Genomic DNA, 17,011 nt, shown 5'->3' with positions numbered 1-17,011 from the left:
CCTGGATCCTTTTTGCTCGTAGGGTCGAGAGGCTTATGATACCAATTTGATAGGGCATGAATCGTACGTAAAAAGGAAATAACAGAAATATACAAATAAAAGTTACTTCATTCATGCTAATGCCTTTCTCACATTACAAGTTTAATACATGATCTCGAGCCTCTGCATTTAGTAGAACGAACTCTCGTAAGGTTCCGCTAGGAATCCTTCTAGAAACATTACAGTAGGTAAACGGAAAGATGCAAATATGACACGTAAGAGCCAAATCTACATTTTATTTTAGATTTTCAGGAGATGTATATTTTAGTTCTACCCAATAGGAGAGAAGCAAATTTGAGATTCCGTTTTTTCTCTCTTTTACCTAGCGGGTCCATCCTTAAAAGATGTAAAAGATGTAAAAGAATATGTAAATTTACATTTTTATTTACATCTCCCGGCCAAGATGTGTGTTTTACATCTCTCCCATTGGAGAGCTGTCCGCCCAACAAAATATGTAAAATGCCCCATTTCAAGGCATTTTGCATCTTCCATTGGAGATGCTCTTAAAGGTCAGTTCATACTGAAAGTTAAAAAACAAGAAAACAAACTCCACAGTCCACACTAAAACTTTGCTGGGGGTGTACAAACAATGTATAGCATGATAAACAACAAATAGTTAGCTTTCTGATCAAGTAATCTGATATACTCAGATCTACAAAATCTTACAGGAATCTTCCCGAGTTCATGTTGCTTAATTGAAATGTGCCTCGTGGCTAGAGATCGAGCTATGTTAATGTCATGTTAGCAATATATCCAAATTAAATCATATATAAACCAGTCTCTGATGGGATGCAAATGTCAAAACTGCGTTCTTCCAACAATCTTCATCCAAACCCATCAATTGGATTACTCTACTGAGGAGTTTGAATCATCGACGGAACAGGAAATCTTTTCGAGCTGCATAAGCATAAGAACAGGAGCAAATCTTAAAACTGATCGTCAATAACGTACTAATTATTTCATGGAAGTTTGAGTTGGTGGATGTGAAACCAATTGGTTATTATCTAACCTCAGCTCTCCAATGTAGATGATTGAGCTTGTGTTGTTGGGCACTCCGAACCAACTTTAAGAAACACCAACTATGCTTCTAGTACTCCAAAAATCCAGCACTCCGAGCCTTGCCCAAAATTGACTCGATGCCTTCATTACACAAACCAAAATTCTTTGCGACTGCAAAACCAGCGTACATGCCATCCACAGCTGCACTCACAATCCCTCCAGCATAACCTGCTCCTTCACCAACAGGGTAGAGACCTTTCAACGATGTGCTCTCATAAGTATCATTGTGGCGGGGAATCTGGATGGGCGAGCTAGTCCTAGTCTGGAAGCAATTTTACAACAATTGATAAGATACTGACATCAATAACATAAAGAACTTTGGTGGTTGTACGGATATATGATCAACCTATACCGAATTGAGATACAACCAGATTATTTGTTATGTAACACAATCAATACCAGTTAATATAAAAAGAAACTAAAAGTTAAAACAAATATTAAATACTGGGATTACCTCCACTCCATGAAGAAGGGCCTCCTTGGATATAAAACCTGGTAACTGAAAGCTCCAAAATCCAATATAAGTAATTGTGATCAGTAATTGTTTGTCATTAATCATAAATATAAAGGTAAGTTGCAACAAGAGAAGAAAAGTAACACCTCCTTGTCAAACACAGAGAGTGAGTGCTGCAACGTCTCTGTTATATGAATGGGGAAAATCTCATGGAGATTTGCTGCCTTCACTCCTAATCGATAACTTGATGGTGGCACAGAAGTCACTAGGGAAGAAACAATCAAAACCTTAGCTTGCCGAACATATGGTCGCAAAACTAATCCAGAAATGGCATAACAATCCTACCTGACAACTTATTGTCCATAAAATCCGTAACTGTCTGCACTGGCACCACAAAATTTCCCCCGCCCATTCTAGCTGCTCTTTGCTCAAATTCCCTCTAAAATATTATAACATCATAAGCTGAATTTTGGATTTTTTTGGTCCAACAATGCTTTAGTATTTTAGCTGAAAGAATCCTATTGCTGATCTTAAAGTTGTATTCAGTGGGTAGGTAAATAAAGAAATATGATACTGCAGAAAAAGGAACACTAGATATAATCAAAAGAATTTACCTGAAACTCAACCCCAGCAAGGGGTCCACGGAGATTCAATACATCAAAATCTTTCGCTGAGACTGTTACAACAAGTGCAGCATTTGCCCACTTCGACGCACGTTTAGAAAATGACATGCCATTGATACAGATTTCAGATGGATTTGTACTAGTGAGAACAACCTGAAAAATACCATTTTAGTGATTCCAAGTCTAATATAGACAATCATTTTTCACTAGGTGTTTAAAATTCAAACATGGTTCTGAAGTTTATATAATTCCCCACCTGGGAAGAAGCTAATTATTGGTTGGTAATAAACATACGAAACTTTGCACCGAAACTTTGCACCCTTGGTGCACTAAGAAGCTAAAACTTTCAGTCAGGTGAAATAAAAATCAAGAAATTTGAAAACAGAATACGTACCTGACCACCAGGACACATACAAAAGGAATAGCAACTACGACTTGTTGCCCCTGAAGGTTCTTCCCCATCCTTTCCACTAACATATTTGGCAACCTTGTAATCTGCCACTGGCACTTTACCACGTCCTCTGCGAACCTCAGTTGCCAATCCAGAATACTAAATTTTTGTAATAAGGAAAATAAAATAAAATAAATAGATATAAAGAGTGATAAAAAAATTTACTTCACCTAATAACAACACGTCCAATTTTTTTTTAAATGAAGCTAAGAAGTAACTAACCTGTAAGCTGTTTACTACTTCTTGAGGATGCTCAATACGCAAGCCAACCTGTTAGCCAAGTTAAGTTTTTATCAAGCTACCAAAGAACTGATTCTAGCACTACAACTAATACCAAGGAATGTGGCTTCACAGTAATTCATGCCATTTTATTCACCCAAAAAGACGACATACATAATTTTGAAAACAAATATGGAAAGATGTATATCATTCTTCTGGCAACAAGGAACGTAACTCCTCCAACTACACAATATTTAATGATATAAACTGTTTCTGTGCACATGCTTATCTCCTGTGATCTTTACATACAGTAATAGTGCCAGAAATCTGGAAGGTAAAGTATTGGAAATGATGTGGGTCAGAAAGCTACAGTGGCCTGTTGATGCGGAGGATTTATGCCTCCATAAATACGTACAGAGCTGGACAACAAAGTTCCATTGATCCATATGAAAGAGGAGGAAAGTAACTCACAGCAAAATCTTTCGGGATCAAGTCTATGTTATGAGATAGAAGTTTTTGATAAAAATCGCGTGCAGAATGCCCAACAGCTAGAACAACAGCATCATATTCCCATTTCTGACTATTAGACTGTCTGTCAGCTGAATCAGAAACTTTGACACCTACAACTTGTGCATTATCTACAAGGAGATCGTCTACCCTAGTCCCAAACTTTATGGTAACCTGAACATGCCAAAAAAAGAATTACTAAGAACATAGGAAATGGAAGTGGTAAGCAACATAAATGTAATAATATGCATTTGATTTAGCTAGAAAATAGATGTGTGACTCACACCCAGCTGTTGCAGATGTTGCCGAAAATTGCGAAGTAATGGAACCAATCTATCTGTTCCCAGATGAGGCTTTCCGTCAACCAAGATTCCTTCGGGAGCCCCAAAGTGAACTAACGTTTCCATAACCTGAAGAGTAAATAAATCTGAATCAACTCACATAAGGTCAGGTAATAGCTTAAATGATACTAATCACCTAGAAGAAAAGAAAAGAGAAATGCTACATAGTCTATCATTTATGCCTTGACAGCTCAGTATTTCATTGTCCAAATTACACAAAGAGAAGACAAACAAAAGGATAGAGAATGGTTCTGACCGCCAAAACACTGCCACTGTTTCTTCCAATCCTTGTCACCAGCTTTCCATCACTCCAGGTACCTGCACCACCCTGCCATGAATAAGTCCTCGATAAATGGTTCAATGGTAAAACACAGACGTATATATACAGAGGGAGGTGTGTGTGTGTGTACAACATAATGGCACATGCAGTTACCGAGCAGGAAAACAATGTGAATCAAGTTATAAGTATAACCTCCCCAAAGCAAAAATTGCTTTCTGTTTGTAACATCCGGCGGACAATCAGAGCGCCAATGTCGTGGCCCCTCTGTTCAACGGGCTGACCTCTTTCTAGTAACGTAACATCTGCACCAAATTCCGCAAGAACAAGGGCGGCAAACAGCCCTGATGGTCCACTACCCACCACCGCAATTTTCGGTTTTGTAGCTGTGGGATGCGCGTGTGATCCTTCAGACCCATTGCTCCTGTTATTGCCACTTCCTCTTGAAACTATACCTTGATGGACTTTCTTAAAGTCCTGTATTATATTGATCAAATCTCCAGATTTTCTAGCTTCAGGCATGTGTTCTACTAGCCCAACTTTCGGCTCCAACTCAGATATGAAGTCCCAAGCACGAGGCTCGAGACTCAGAAGTTTGTCGACATCCATTTCCACAATATATACGAATTTCGGTTCTTTCAGCCTCTGCACAAGAATTAATAAGGGGGAACATAAACAAAAAAAATCAGATTACTTGCTGGGCAACAAAATCGAAATCATCCCAACTCTTCCATAACCATTTGAAACAATTTCACAGATAGAACATACGTGATGCGAATTGCCATTTTTCCAAGACTCTAACCTTCAACAATAAACCAAAATTCAAAACAACATAACATACCTTCCTTGCATCAAAAGATTTCCGAACCACCGTGAACGCCTCCGTCGGCAGCATCGAAGGAACCTGAAACGAAAAACAAGAGACGAACATAAAAAAAATGTGAAAACGTGAACAAAAATGCTTGACATAAAGTGCCGCCGGATAGAATTACCGGAAATTCGAGCACTTTGGCAATCTGTTCGAGCAAGCCATCGGAGACGCCGAGAAAGTCCTTTCCCGGGTCCTTGTCGACGGAGACGCCGAGCTTGGACAGCCTCCAGATGCCCTCGTACTTGTTCTTGACGTCCCCTGCGATTTCCTTATGCTTCAGTTTCAGCTCCTTCTTCTCCGACGGGTACCTCCGCTTGCCGGCCCTCTTGGCGCCGAGGATTCGGAGTGTTTGGGGACGAGGATAAGAGAGTACGCGGGTAGGGATGGAGTTTGGTGGGTGGAAAGAGCAAAGCTTGGAGGTGTAGGGAAGGAGGGACATGGCTTTTCGACTCAGCAGTGGAGGCCGGAGTGTTTCGCGCTTCCTGACCAGTGAGCAAGCTTCTGGTTCGGGATAAGGAGGCAAATTTCCAGTGATGCGTCATGCCGTTTGGGTCGGAAATCTTTGTCTCGGGGCCCAATGGGGAAAAGGGCCAAGCCCAAAAAGGTCGTTGATGAACATTATCTGTTATTTGTAGAACAATCTTTTACTTAATTTTGAAATAAATATAAGGATTTATATAAATGTATGAAGATTAAATTTTTTTGACCTATTTTCATGGATGACAGCCAGATTAATTTGATTTATTTTCGTATATTCTACCTCCATCACAGGTTAGAATGTATTTATTCAACCTATGGTGTAAGTATCACATATGAAAGACGTAAAGACTTTCTTTAATTATTTTTTATAAAGCGGTTAAATCTTTTATATTTAAATATTCAAATTAAAAATGCGAATAGAGATGGATAAATCAAGATGTTTAATTAAAGTAGAAAAATAGAACACTGGACTAAATCCAATAACAAATCGAATTTTTGGACCTAGATCAAAGTACCCCTAAATATTATTGTCCTAAAGATCCGAGCACGAGCAGGAAACGATCGAAGCAGATGGACTTCGGCCTCCATTGATGTCGATAGCTAGACCTACACTCGAAATGTTGTTGGATTGCAGCTAGTTAGCTTTTCTGGAGCAATACTTCCGGCTTCACCAACTGCCTGCATCTGCATCACGAGACGGATAGAAGTCATCTGGCCGAACAATGTTGACCTCTTCAAACTCATTGTCATCTGGAGAAAATCGAAGAATTTTTTTTATCAGGCTGGCCCAAAGCGTAAGATAAATCCATATCAACCACTAACAACCCCGGGAACAAAATATACATGCCAAACATAAGCTTAAACGTAAGGTGAGAACCAAAAAAACAACAGGATCAGAGACTCGCCTTTTCTGAAAGCCAGTGCAACAACGGCGTCATCTTCAACCTGAACAGACATCAAAACATAATTGAAGATATCAACATAAGTGGAGCTCAACGGATCAGTATCTATCTGATGAAATTAGTTGTAGTAATCTCTATGTTCAAGTAAGAGGGAGAGAACTGCAATAATTTTTGTTTCATACCTTCTGATCTGCCAACGCCTTTGAATCCTCCAATACTTCCCCAGTACTGACTAAGATCAAGCGCTGGTCATTTACCGGTCGATCAATAAGATCATGCAATTTCTGCTTAACATCTAAACTTGTTTCAGTTGGTTCACACTGGATAAAGTAAGTTGTCTTACTACGCTTAACACGAATGTACATGGCCTGAAAGTGAAACACATAAACAAACAAACAGCGCATTTCTTAGTCTTGTATTCCATACAAATTTCTTAATACCAAACCTATGTAACGGCTAAAATGAACACCGTATACAGGCCACACACAATTTCAACAATCCCTTTTTTTCAAGTTCTAGATGCATGATCAAAGAAATCACAATTGATAGGTTGAATCTCCGTGCACAAATATGACCAAAATGCAACTTAGCATCAAACCCATATCTCAAAGGCTTCAAGGTTTCAGATATGCACACTTACAATTGTGGTAGTCATAATCCGATTTGTGATCTAAAACCTCAGATTATGTTCTCAATTTGGTCATTTATGAAACGGAAGTTTCAATATGCACCCAAGGCAGTTTCAAGAAGTTCATATGTGCAACGAGCACCTGAAATGGCTTTACACAAGAAACTACTTAAAGGAGGACACACTATATCCAACCTATATTGATATGATGATAACTAAATGAATTTCAACTAGATGATCAAAACGAACCCCTGAGTTTCCTTTAACCACGATCTCCTTACAATATAGCGATAATGTTTGCAGGATTCGTTCATTCCTTCGTTAACTTAATGTTCTCATCCATATATGCCAACAATTACAATCTAATGATAAAAAGAGACATAGTGGATCATGTATGTACACACCATTCTTCAACTCCGAACCGAATACACGCAGTAATCAGTATTTCTCTCGTTACCAATCTGCCCAAAAAATCCAGTTAAATATATGACATGTCCAAGTTATGCATCGGGAAAATTCTACTATGCTCCGGTGTACATGCTAGAAAATCCATAGCCTCAATCACAAAATTGAACAATTCAACAACAAAGGTAGCTACTTTATTTCATAATTCTTCGATTGCAATTGAATCCTACTTGTTTTCCACAAAATTCGAAACTGGGCAGCATTTAATTTTACCCAAGAGGCTACACAAACACCAAAGTTTTCTTTTTTATTTATCGAAAAATTAATCTGGGCATCTGCATTTACTATGAACATGAGAGTTAATCTATGAATTGTTTGCAGTTCAGATATAAGCAACCTGGGAGCGGTGAGTTGATTTGCCGGCCAAAATCTGCGCGCGGAAATTAACCTGAGCCTCTTTCTTCCGCCGTCCCTGCGCGCGAATCAGGTTCTGCTACGACGTCTGGCGACTGTTTTGTGTGTTCGGATGCTGGCTCAGACCTATCCGCCGGTCAGGGCAATTCTCGGGTTGAGAGCGGCTGCGTTATGAGGGAGTGGTAGCGGCAGGTGTTAGCTCACGCGCTGGAGAAAACAAAGTATTTCTTAACCGAAAAGGTTTCACCGTTCACCTACAATTTTTGTTAGATACTATTTATATTTAATTTTAAAATTAAAAATAATTTTTAATTATACGTATCATGAATGATTATGAACACGAAATTCTTAGAATCGTCGATGCCTTTCCATTCTTGACCACCGCACAAAAAATATTCCGCGATTTGCCGCCGAACTTGTAACCAATTGGCGATTTGGCCCCTAAAAACTTTATTTTAATCAATTTTTCCCTTAACTTTGATAACTTTTTAGTTTCTCCCGTGTCGTCAGATTTAACAACATCTTATTCAAACACGCTGCGTGCGAGCGAAGAGTTTACTCCAACAACCTTTGGAGCCTGTCCCTCCCTGCAAAGGCTGCGGCTTTACAGGCGCCTTGTTATCTCCGCTGCTCGTTAGGGCTTTCTTTCCTCAGCTTCCCCGTAGACTTCACCCCACCTGATCTCGCCTCGTCCTCGCCACCGCCGACATGGGCAACACATCCTCGATGCTCACGCAGTACGACATCGAAGAAGTCCAGGAGCACTGTAACAACACATGTAAACGTTTCTAAACTCTTTTATGTTTCTGAGCTGTTTGGTTTGATTTGATTCGTTTTGATTCGATTCGATTCGATTTGTGCGTCTGGTGTTTCAAGTTTCCCAGCAGGAGATAGTTTCTCTGTACCAGCGGTTCTGTCAGCTCGATCGCAGCGGCGGAGGTTTTATCTCCGCCGATGAGTTCTTGTCCGTTCCCGAATTCGCCGTCAATCCTCTCTCTCAGGTAATCTCTCTCTCTCTCAAAGATTGAAGCTTTCTTTTCACATTATTTAATATAAATTTATTAAAATTCATATTTCAGAGATTGCTGAAGATATTGGATGGATTGAACTTTAAGGAGTTCGTATTGTTCTTATCAGCATTCAGTTCTCGTGCAAGCTTGCAGCAAAAAATCGAGTGTAATAATTTCTTCACTAGTAATTTCGGTATTAGGAGTATGTTGGCTGCTATGAGCTTGCTTGATTTGTTGTCTTATTTCTGATTTGCAATTTGGCGTGTATATCTGTTTTGCAGTTATTTTTAAGGTATATGATTCAGACGGTCATGGGAAAGTCGCATTCAGCGACATGTTGGATGTTTTGCGGGATTTGACGGGGCAGTTCATATCTGAGCAACAGAGGGAGGTTGGTTCTCTCACAATCCATGTCAAAGTTAGAACCTTTGAATGGAAAATTACTAACTTTTCACTATTCATGTTAACTTTGAGTTCTCGGTAATTGCACGGGTGCCTAAGCACATTTCTCAAAAGTGCATTATGCAACATTATAAACCTTTCTTTGTAAACTCTGGAATGCTTTCCTTCGGGCTTTGGAATGAGGCTTGGGCCACTTTAGTTCATGTTCAAAAAATTATCTTTGTGAAGCGTCTCGAACAAGATTTTCCCATCGCAGATATGTTTATCTCGACTATGTTCAGTTAACTGGTATAGAGCTATTCACCATCTGTTTTAAAGTTACCAATTAAAATATAATCAGGGTTTTAATCTAGGATTTTTCATTTCAAACGGACGTGACACTTGGTTTGTAGGCAAAAAAAGGGGGAAAATGCTTATAATCATAAATCGGAATGTGCTCTTTGTATTACTTTCAAGAAAGTATGTTCTTTGAGACCTAGTTTTTCAAATGACTATGTATTGGTTTTCTTATTAAAAAAGAGGACTTTTGATTGAAAACTCGACTTTAGCTTTTCTTTATACAAGATTAATGGAATTATCTGTTCTGGAACTGTGAGTATTTGTGTGTTTGATGTTGTGCTTATTCGGTTTATTTTTCCACAGCAAGTATTGACACATGTCCTTGAGGAATCAGGCTATACAAAGGATTCATTGTTAAGCATATCGGACTTTGTGAAGGTACCACAACATAATGAGTTCTCTGTTGTAGTTGGTGCACATTATTATAGATATAAAACTGGTCTGGTTAGTATAATTTTGTTTGCCTTTTGGAAACAATACTACGATTTTCATGTAACCATAGCTTCATTTTCCTTATGGAGATGGATGCCCTCAGAATTTTTCCCAAGTTCTTAAGTTATCTTCGCTGAAAATCACACTTTTGTTGGGTCCGGCATACATGTGATAAAGGTAAGAGCTGTGATAGAATGGCTTGAAGGTTTAATATCTCAAGAAGTTGAGATGTTTTGTTTTCCTTCTGGTTTGCTTTTCTTTGAACATGTTGTATTCTTCTTGATACTCCTATACTCTGGGACATACTGAAGAGTGTTAAGTAAATTAATTGTCTATTCGTTCCTGGTTCTTCTCTAATCAGAATAGTTAATACTTTTGCAAACATTACGTGCATTGAAATTCAGTTTAAGCAATAAAATTTGTAGAAAGCATAATATGAATGCCGAAAATAAGAAAATGATGTCAAACTTTGTTCCTCATTGTGTACAGACTCTTGGCAACTCTGAATTGAAGATGGAGGTCGAGGTTCCTGTGGATTGAAATGACATTGATGAATCTCAGAGCTAGGTTTCTCGGGGCCAAAAGCGGAGGAACAACACGCTCTCAATTTCCTTGTAAGTAGTGTCTAAGCACTTATTGTGGGAGTGGCATTGCTAATTCTGCCAACTGGTTTATAGAACAGCAGCACAATGTATTTCTGACAAGTTTACATGGCTTTGAGCCTTCAAGCCATAAGAATTATGTAGTAGATCAGATGGAAACGATTTGTCGCCAGTTCTGCTTGTTGAATAACGTAATTTATAGACAGCTTCGCTTCATATACGAATGTTATCAGCTTCGTCATTGGAGTATTTGGTTCTTGTGAGTGTCCGAGAATACCAGTGCTAATGATCGTATATGTGTGTTATCTTTTTTCCAGATGCATCTTGCATGGCACCGGTATTCAAATCCATCATCCATGTCCACCATTCATTTTAACCAGCTAACCATGCTTATATTCTTCGTCTTCATTCATCAATTTTCATTGGCTTTTTATCCAAAAATGGTCATTAAGATCGGCATAACTCCTCACTTTGATCCTGACAATGACAATTGATGGAAGTTGGGCCATGAGTTTGACCACTTAAAATCACTTTGGTCATTTCGTGAAAAATATGTCAATGTCCTCGTTAAATGTCATGTGAACGATGAGTGACCACATTTTAAGGGTATTGTTGTCAAACAAATCCTTCCACTTAACGAGGATGTTGACAAATTTTTCATGAAATGACCAAAATAATTTTCAACGGACAACCACTTATATCGATTTTCATTGTCAGGGATCAAAGTGAGAAGTTATGCCAATCTCATGGACTATTTCGGCTAAAAAGCTATTTTCATTTGTGTTTGACATTAGTTCAAGTGTCCCTTCAGATGTTATTGTTCTTAATGATTTCCGTTCGTGCATCCCTTTCTCTCTTTATGATCCCATCCTGCCATCTTTAATAAGGAGATGATGTATCATGTGGATAACCAACAAATTCAAAATCACAAGCAAATAAACGGACCACCTGCTAGCTTTTTCTTATATCATTAATTTCCCCTTCAATGATTTAAAACCAAATGCAAGCCGGAAAAGAGACTTACATGCACTCAGCAGAAATTTTTGCACAATTTCATGCTATAAAGTTATTTTATTATATTTCGGATGTCATTGTGATCGATTGCATGTAAGCCATTTCTCTAAAATAAGACTGAAGATTTATTAAATGTAATGCGTACTAAAATTCCGGGATGTGTTCTAGGCTGGGTTTACTATCATCATGCCGATTGGATTCTTCATATATCATGATTTGCCAAAATAGTATATTAGTATGGTTGACCATATCCACAAGGATAAGGAATTAGCCAAAAGGGTAAAAGGTAAAAAATAGAGTTGACAAGCCAGCTTGGCTTGGATACCACTACCTGGACGTCCCAATTTCTCCAACAGGATTCTCTAGGGATCCTTTTGATGAGGATCCTAGGAATCCGTGAATTGTGTTCGTTTATTGTATATCGTGTGGTCATTTTTTGTCAAGTACTATTTGTGTTTAATTTTAAATAAAAATATTTAATATGATTTTTGATCGCACAATATACGATAAATGGACACGATTCATTGATTCTAGAATCCTCACAAAAAGGATCCGGATTCCCAATTCTCGAGTAGCTATATAAATATGTCAGGCGGTCGGTGTGTCTGGCAATATCTAGGACCCTGCTGCCATCTTGTATAATTTATAGCCGTTGAACCAGTGACTAACGACTTTTTGAAATATTAAAGGACCCTTTAATAACGGTAGCGGGAGAAAAGGAAGAGAAGCGGCCCCACTTCGTAATGATTAAGAAGAAATCAATTTGGATTAAGATTTTAGATTATTAGTCTTTTGAGACAGTGATCGAAATTGGTGGGAAGCTCTAATCGCCGGGAGAGAAGGTAAGACGACATCGTTTCTGTTTTGATGTATTTGGTTGGTAGGAAAGGATAGATTTTGTGTGTGCCGATGTTGTCGTACGTTTCACCCTTCGTGGAAACAAAGGTAACGACAGTTTTGTTTAACCTTAATCAATGCTTTCTGTTTCAGAACACGTCCAAATGAATGCTTCTGCTGCTGATGCTCCTGCTTTATAAGGAAGCAAAATACCAAAGATTCAATTTTTGGTAGGTTTTTTTTACGTTGGCCTCTTGTTGTACTTGCATTGAATCCTAAACGCGTACATGCTTCTAATCTGGACGAATGAAGAACCTAATAGAACTTGGGAAGCTTCGAATTAAGCACTCGCGGCGTTTTGTTGATGTTCCGCGTTTTCTCCTTGATTGCAGATTAAAAGGTGGATTTGTTTCTGCGCTTGTTCCTTAATGAAAGGCGCGGATAGGCTTCATGTCATTTTGTCAAACCATAGAGAATTCTTCGTTTCTGGCTTCGTTTTAATTCGTTGTTCTGCAGAAACAGGTTTCTTGTAATTTGATTTATTTATTTATTTTCCTTGTCTTCGCGTTTGTGTTTTTTTTATTTTCCTTTTTTCTTTTTCGATGTTGTAAAAGAACAAATTTTGACATGGTTGAATCTTTCCGCAGTGATTTTTCTCAACTGGGTTTTGTGAAGATCAAGTTTTCGCCTTTTACGCAGCATCAGGTAATCTTTCTTTGCTTCTCGGTTCCCTTGTGTATCAAGTGGAGTTTAAGTTTGTTATTGCCTATGTGAATTTGGAGTAAGTACTGATAATTTTGAATAGCTCTGTTCTTTTCTAGAAGTCCGATTTTTGCCATATAACCGAGATGGCGGAGGGTGGTGTGCCTTGTGGAATGCCTGAAACTGATATGACAACGCTAACTGAAGCGCTTAGAGCGCAACAACAACTACTGCAAAAGCTTTACTCTGATCTGGATCAGGAAAGAGAAGCATCATCTACTGCAGCTGATGAAGCTCTATCCATGATACTGCGTTTGCAAGGAGAAAAGTCCGCCATGAAGATGGAAGCAAATCAATACAAGAGATTGGCGGAGGAAAAGATCTGCCATGCCGAGGAAGCTCTTGCCATTTTCGAAGATCTCATTTATCAGAAGGAAATGGAAATTGCTTCGCTTGAGTTCCAACTTCAGGCTTATAGGTACAAGCTTTTAAGCATGGGCTGCAGCACGGAGCTAGGCGCTGGTGAAAATGTATATCCGGAGAATTTGTTGTTTCAAAGAAATGATTTCGGAAGTGCGGAAGAGGGTGTTAGTGGGACGATTAGAAGAATCAACTCTCGAGGTGATTTTGGCAATGGGGAAACGGGTGTTAGCGGGGCTATTAGAAGAATCAATTCTCTACCTCCACTTGAGCTCAAGGAATTGCTCAAAAGCACTGTGGAAAGAGAAAGAGATAAAGAAAGAGATAAAGAAAGAGAACGAGAAAGAGACAGACCAATGATCCCCAAACCCGAACCCGCAACAAAAAAACAGGAGAAGAAGGTGGATCAGGAAGTCAATGTCCAGGGCATAGATGTTGAGAAGAAATCACCAAATTATGCGTGCGGGAACATGAACACCATCTGGGAGCAGATTAAGAAGTTAGACGCACGAGTGAAGGAGATATCCGATTGTAAGGATTATGGCAAATCTGCACTCTGGAAGGGTCCTCCATCCAGGACTTGTTCATTGCCTCCAATTCCGAAGATAAGCATAAGCCCAAAAAATGAGCCAGCCAGTGAAGAAATTATTGCTAGTCTACAGGGAAGGGAAGCAATTGATAGCCCTTCATGCTACTCAAGTGTCCATGATGTTTTCGAAGTCCCACAAAGTTATGAGAATCATAAAGCCGGTGAAGGAGAGAAGAAAGAACTTAATACATTGACAGTGGAAGTCGAGAACAGGCTTGGTAAGCCGGATCTGGTGATGGATGAGAAGAGTGAAGCATATGTTAGAGATGAAACGGATAGGGTAAAGAAAATGTTGCATATCAAGAAGCAGGAGAACAAAATACCTAAACCAAGAGATGGGATAAGTAGTGTTGACTCGAATCTGAGAGAGAGAGGGGTGAGTGGTGGCGTTACTGAATCTCAGCAAGCAAAATTTCAACAGTTGTGGAGGAGGATAGAGCGGCTTGAGGGAGAGAGGAATAATATAAGGCAAGAAATTAGTCATGCGGGAGAACAGGAGTTGAAGCTGTTCCGGGAGATACACGAGCATCTTAATTTAATACAGTCTGACATGCGTAGTTGGAAGCCTAAGAAACCCTCTCCACAGGATGATGAGCCCTTGCACAATGTTATGGAGGTATGATTTTCTTGCATTGTCCTTTCGGCATGAATCTTGTTTCACCTTGATCGCAGAGATTGATGACTTGTTTCCATTTCTCTAATTCATTGAACAGGCAATGCTGCACTTTTGGCTTTGATCAAGCAATCCGGTGACGCTGATGAACTTGTTCCGTAAGGGTATCTTGACTCTCCAGTGGTTTGTGTGGATAGATTCTTAAATTTGATACAAGTACATATAACATACACAACGTAAAGTGTTCAATCTGTACATTAAGGTTAAGCTTGCCCCCCACCAAAAAAAACTGTCTTCTTAGTAGGATTCTAAGCGGAATGCTTTCGTGTACATTTATAATTTTGAAATTGAGATGCCGGTTGTAAGTCATATACATACGGAAGGAGTGCTTTCTAAACATACCATGTTTTACATTTTCCGTGCATATAGAAAAGTTTATGACATTTTAAAATTTTGAGTATAACTACATTAAACTTCTGTATTATGATAAACTATATGACATTTCCCATCCACAGCGGAAGGATATGACCGAAAGGTATTTAAATCTAGTATATTTGGAGAAATCCAATGCAGGAGTTGCTTTCTCATGAGGACCAAGAACTCAGGAAAAAGGGTTACTCCATAGTCTTCTGTTATCTTGTTCCTCCGTGAATCGTTAAGCATCTCAAAGAACGATTTGATTTAGAAGTTGAATTTCATGATTTTTGGGGTCCTTGAATTCTGTCTCTTGCTAATAATTGGGAGGGGCTTCCCTTAAATTATATCATGGTAAAGATTCGAAATAGTTCATCGCAGCATGGCATATTGTGTACACGATTCTTTGCTAATATAGTAGTTACTAGTTAGTACTCCGTAACCTCCTAATGTTTGAAGCAGTATATACATTAGGGAAGATGGATTCTGGAGCAGAGGTTTCGAGTTTGTGAGTAGTCAAAAGAAGAATAAGATGCATACTCTGGCATTATATTGATTCACAAGTTTTGCTAGTAAGTGCAGAATTTCATGTTCTTGTTTATTGAAAATTACATCATTTGATTAAATACTGATCATCTGAATTCCACATTCTTTTGCAACATCGATTCTTTCAGAGAACGATCGCTAAGTTCCAATGTTCTAGATTACGTATTGCATATTTAAGTCCAAAATGCATTTTTAACTTCTAATGTAACAGTGTTATAGCGACTGCAGAGTTAAGTTATGAAAAGATAGGAATTTCACTTGCAGATAGTAAGGGTGGGTATCTGTGGACGTCACACGAAAACAGATCGATACTTGAAGTAAGGTTTTGGCTATGGAAGTCATAATCTTGGAGCACCATGTTGAATAAGAAGAGTATCCAAGATAACTCTAATGATCCCAAGAAGAAGAAAATAGAGCACACTCTTAAAGAAAGCTCACAAAACAAACTAATTAGCAAAGCTTTTCTTATTTAGCTCTAGGCTTTGTTTTTCCTTGGATGATATACAATGCTTGAGTACTTGGGTATTTATAGCAAACCAAATGAAAGCTACACCACACACTTACTTCACCTACAACATCCACCTACTTCACCTACAACCTCCACTTACTTCACCAACCTCACACACTTACTTCACCAACCTCACACACTTACTTCACCTACAACATCCACCTACTTCACCTACAATTGACATTGATTCTCAACACACCATACCGAAGCCCTTCCTCTTTTAATTCTTTACTGCAAGTGGAATGAGCACTGTGTTTTATCATCCTTTGTCCCTACCCCCTAAAGCTTCTTTTGAATATATAGAGGTATTAATTAGTTAGCGAAAATCAACCAAAAGAGCAGCTAGCAAAAGGAAAGCGACTGAAGTTCTCGCTTTCTGCAACAGTATCTGTAATCAGGTGAAAAGTTAGTGCAGTTCTGATCGAAGGAAAGCGATTGAAGTCCTTACCTGGTACATTTTATGTAGAAACTGTGCCGCAGAGATAAGGTACATGATACAATTGAATAGAGCACAAATGAAGTGCATATCGACTCAGACTCAGCAAAGTTTTATATATGAAATATTTTGAAGAGATGATGAGAGTATGATGAAGGCTCTCTCATGGAATGTTACCTAAACTTTTCTCAGTTGGGACGGGGAAGATCATCGAAGGAAAACACAGAGTGGTCAATTCCTGGACAAGATGATGCTCGATGCAACGCTGTTAATCTTGAGTTTTCAATTAATAGCTGATCAGTTCATAGTTTTAGCAGTAACATTTCGAGGGACAAAATGCAGCAACGAAAATGCTACTGATAAATATAATTAATCATTCGGTTCTGTTTGGTCGATTAAATCATTTTTGTTCGGCGAGAAGTACCGAATGTAATATTACCATGTGGGCTGTGGTCAGTGGCGGAGCCATAATTTTAG

At 38.8% G+C, this 17,011-nt stretch overlaps 4 protein-coding genes across 5 annotated transcripts; 2 read left to right on the top strand and 2 right to left on the bottom strand.

Moving 5' to 3' along the window:
* Nucleotides 1–405: 405 nt before the first annotated feature.
* Nucleotides 406–5,296, bottom strand: LOC137748192 (uncharacterized). Its single transcript, XM_068488298.1, has 14 exons — nt 4,963–5,296; nt 4,812–4,874; nt 4,166–4,615; nt 3,950–4,021; nt 3,637–3,762; nt 3,317–3,526; nt 2,849–2,896; nt 2,570–2,725; nt 2,167–2,328; nt 1,898–1,991; nt 1,699–1,817; nt 1,553–1,597; nt 1,049–1,360; nt 406–936 (listed from the first exon to the last, which is right to left on the bottom strand). The coding sequence occupies exons 1-13, from the start codon at nt 5,278–5,280 to the stop codon at nt 1,127–1,129; spliced, it is 2,097 nt and encodes a 698-aa protein (XP_068344399.1). The 5' UTR covers nt 5,281–5,296; the 3' UTR covers nt 406–936; nt 1,049–1,126.
* Nucleotides 5,297–5,704: 408 nt separating this feature from the next.
* On the bottom strand, nt 5,705–7,796 carry LOC137748421 (uncharacterized). 2 transcript variants are annotated; one of them, XM_068488568.1, is made up of 5 exons: nt 7,654–7,794; nt 7,256–7,312; nt 6,406–6,591; nt 6,227–6,266; nt 5,705–6,071 (listed from the first exon to the last, which is right to left on the bottom strand). In XM_068488568.1, exons 2-5 carry the CDS (start codon nt 7,256–7,258, stop codon nt 5,989–5,991), a joined length of 312 nt encoding a protein of 103 aa, XP_068344669.1. In that variant the 5' UTR covers nt 7,259–7,312; nt 7,654–7,794; the 3' UTR covers nt 5,705–5,988. The 2 variants fall into 2 exon arrangements, with proteins under 2 accessions (XP_068344669.1, XP_068344670.1); XM_068488569.1 differs by lacking the exon at nt 7,256–7,312 and having other exon boundaries at nt 7,654–7,796.
* A 370-nt stretch (nt 7,797–8,166) lies between these two features.
* Nucleotides 8,167–10,696, top strand: LOC137748530 (uncharacterized). The gene is made up of 6 exons (XM_068488697.1): nt 8,167–8,448; nt 8,547–8,671; nt 8,750–8,846; nt 8,962–9,071; nt 9,725–9,799; nt 10,343–10,696. Exons 1-6 carry the CDS (start codon nt 8,379–8,381, stop codon nt 10,391–10,393), a joined length of 528 nt encoding a protein of 175 aa, XP_068344798.1. The 5' UTR covers nt 8,167–8,378; the 3' UTR covers nt 10,394–10,696.
* Nucleotides 10,697–13,481: 2,785 nt separating this feature from the next.
* On the top strand, nt 13,482–14,929 carry LOC137746623 (uncharacterized). The gene is made up of 2 exons (XM_068486631.1): nt 13,482–14,633; nt 14,731–14,929. The coding sequence occupies exons 1-2, from the start codon at nt 13,503–13,505 to the stop codon at nt 14,752–14,754; spliced, it is 1,155 nt and encodes a 384-aa protein (XP_068342732.1). The 5' UTR covers nt 13,482–13,502; the 3' UTR covers nt 14,755–14,929.
* The last annotated feature ends 2,082 nt before the right edge of the window (nt 14,930–17,011 follow it).

This window comes from Pyrus communis, chromosome 10 (assembly GCF_963583255.1).
Source record: "Pyrus communis chromosome 10, drPyrComm1.1, whole genome shotgun sequence".
Taxonomy (NCBI): Eukaryota; Viridiplantae; Streptophyta; class Magnoliopsida; order Rosales; family Rosaceae; genus Pyrus; species Pyrus communis.
The sequence above is the reverse complement of the archived record's forward strand: the minus strand, read 5'-3'. Positions and strand labels throughout refer to the sequence as shown.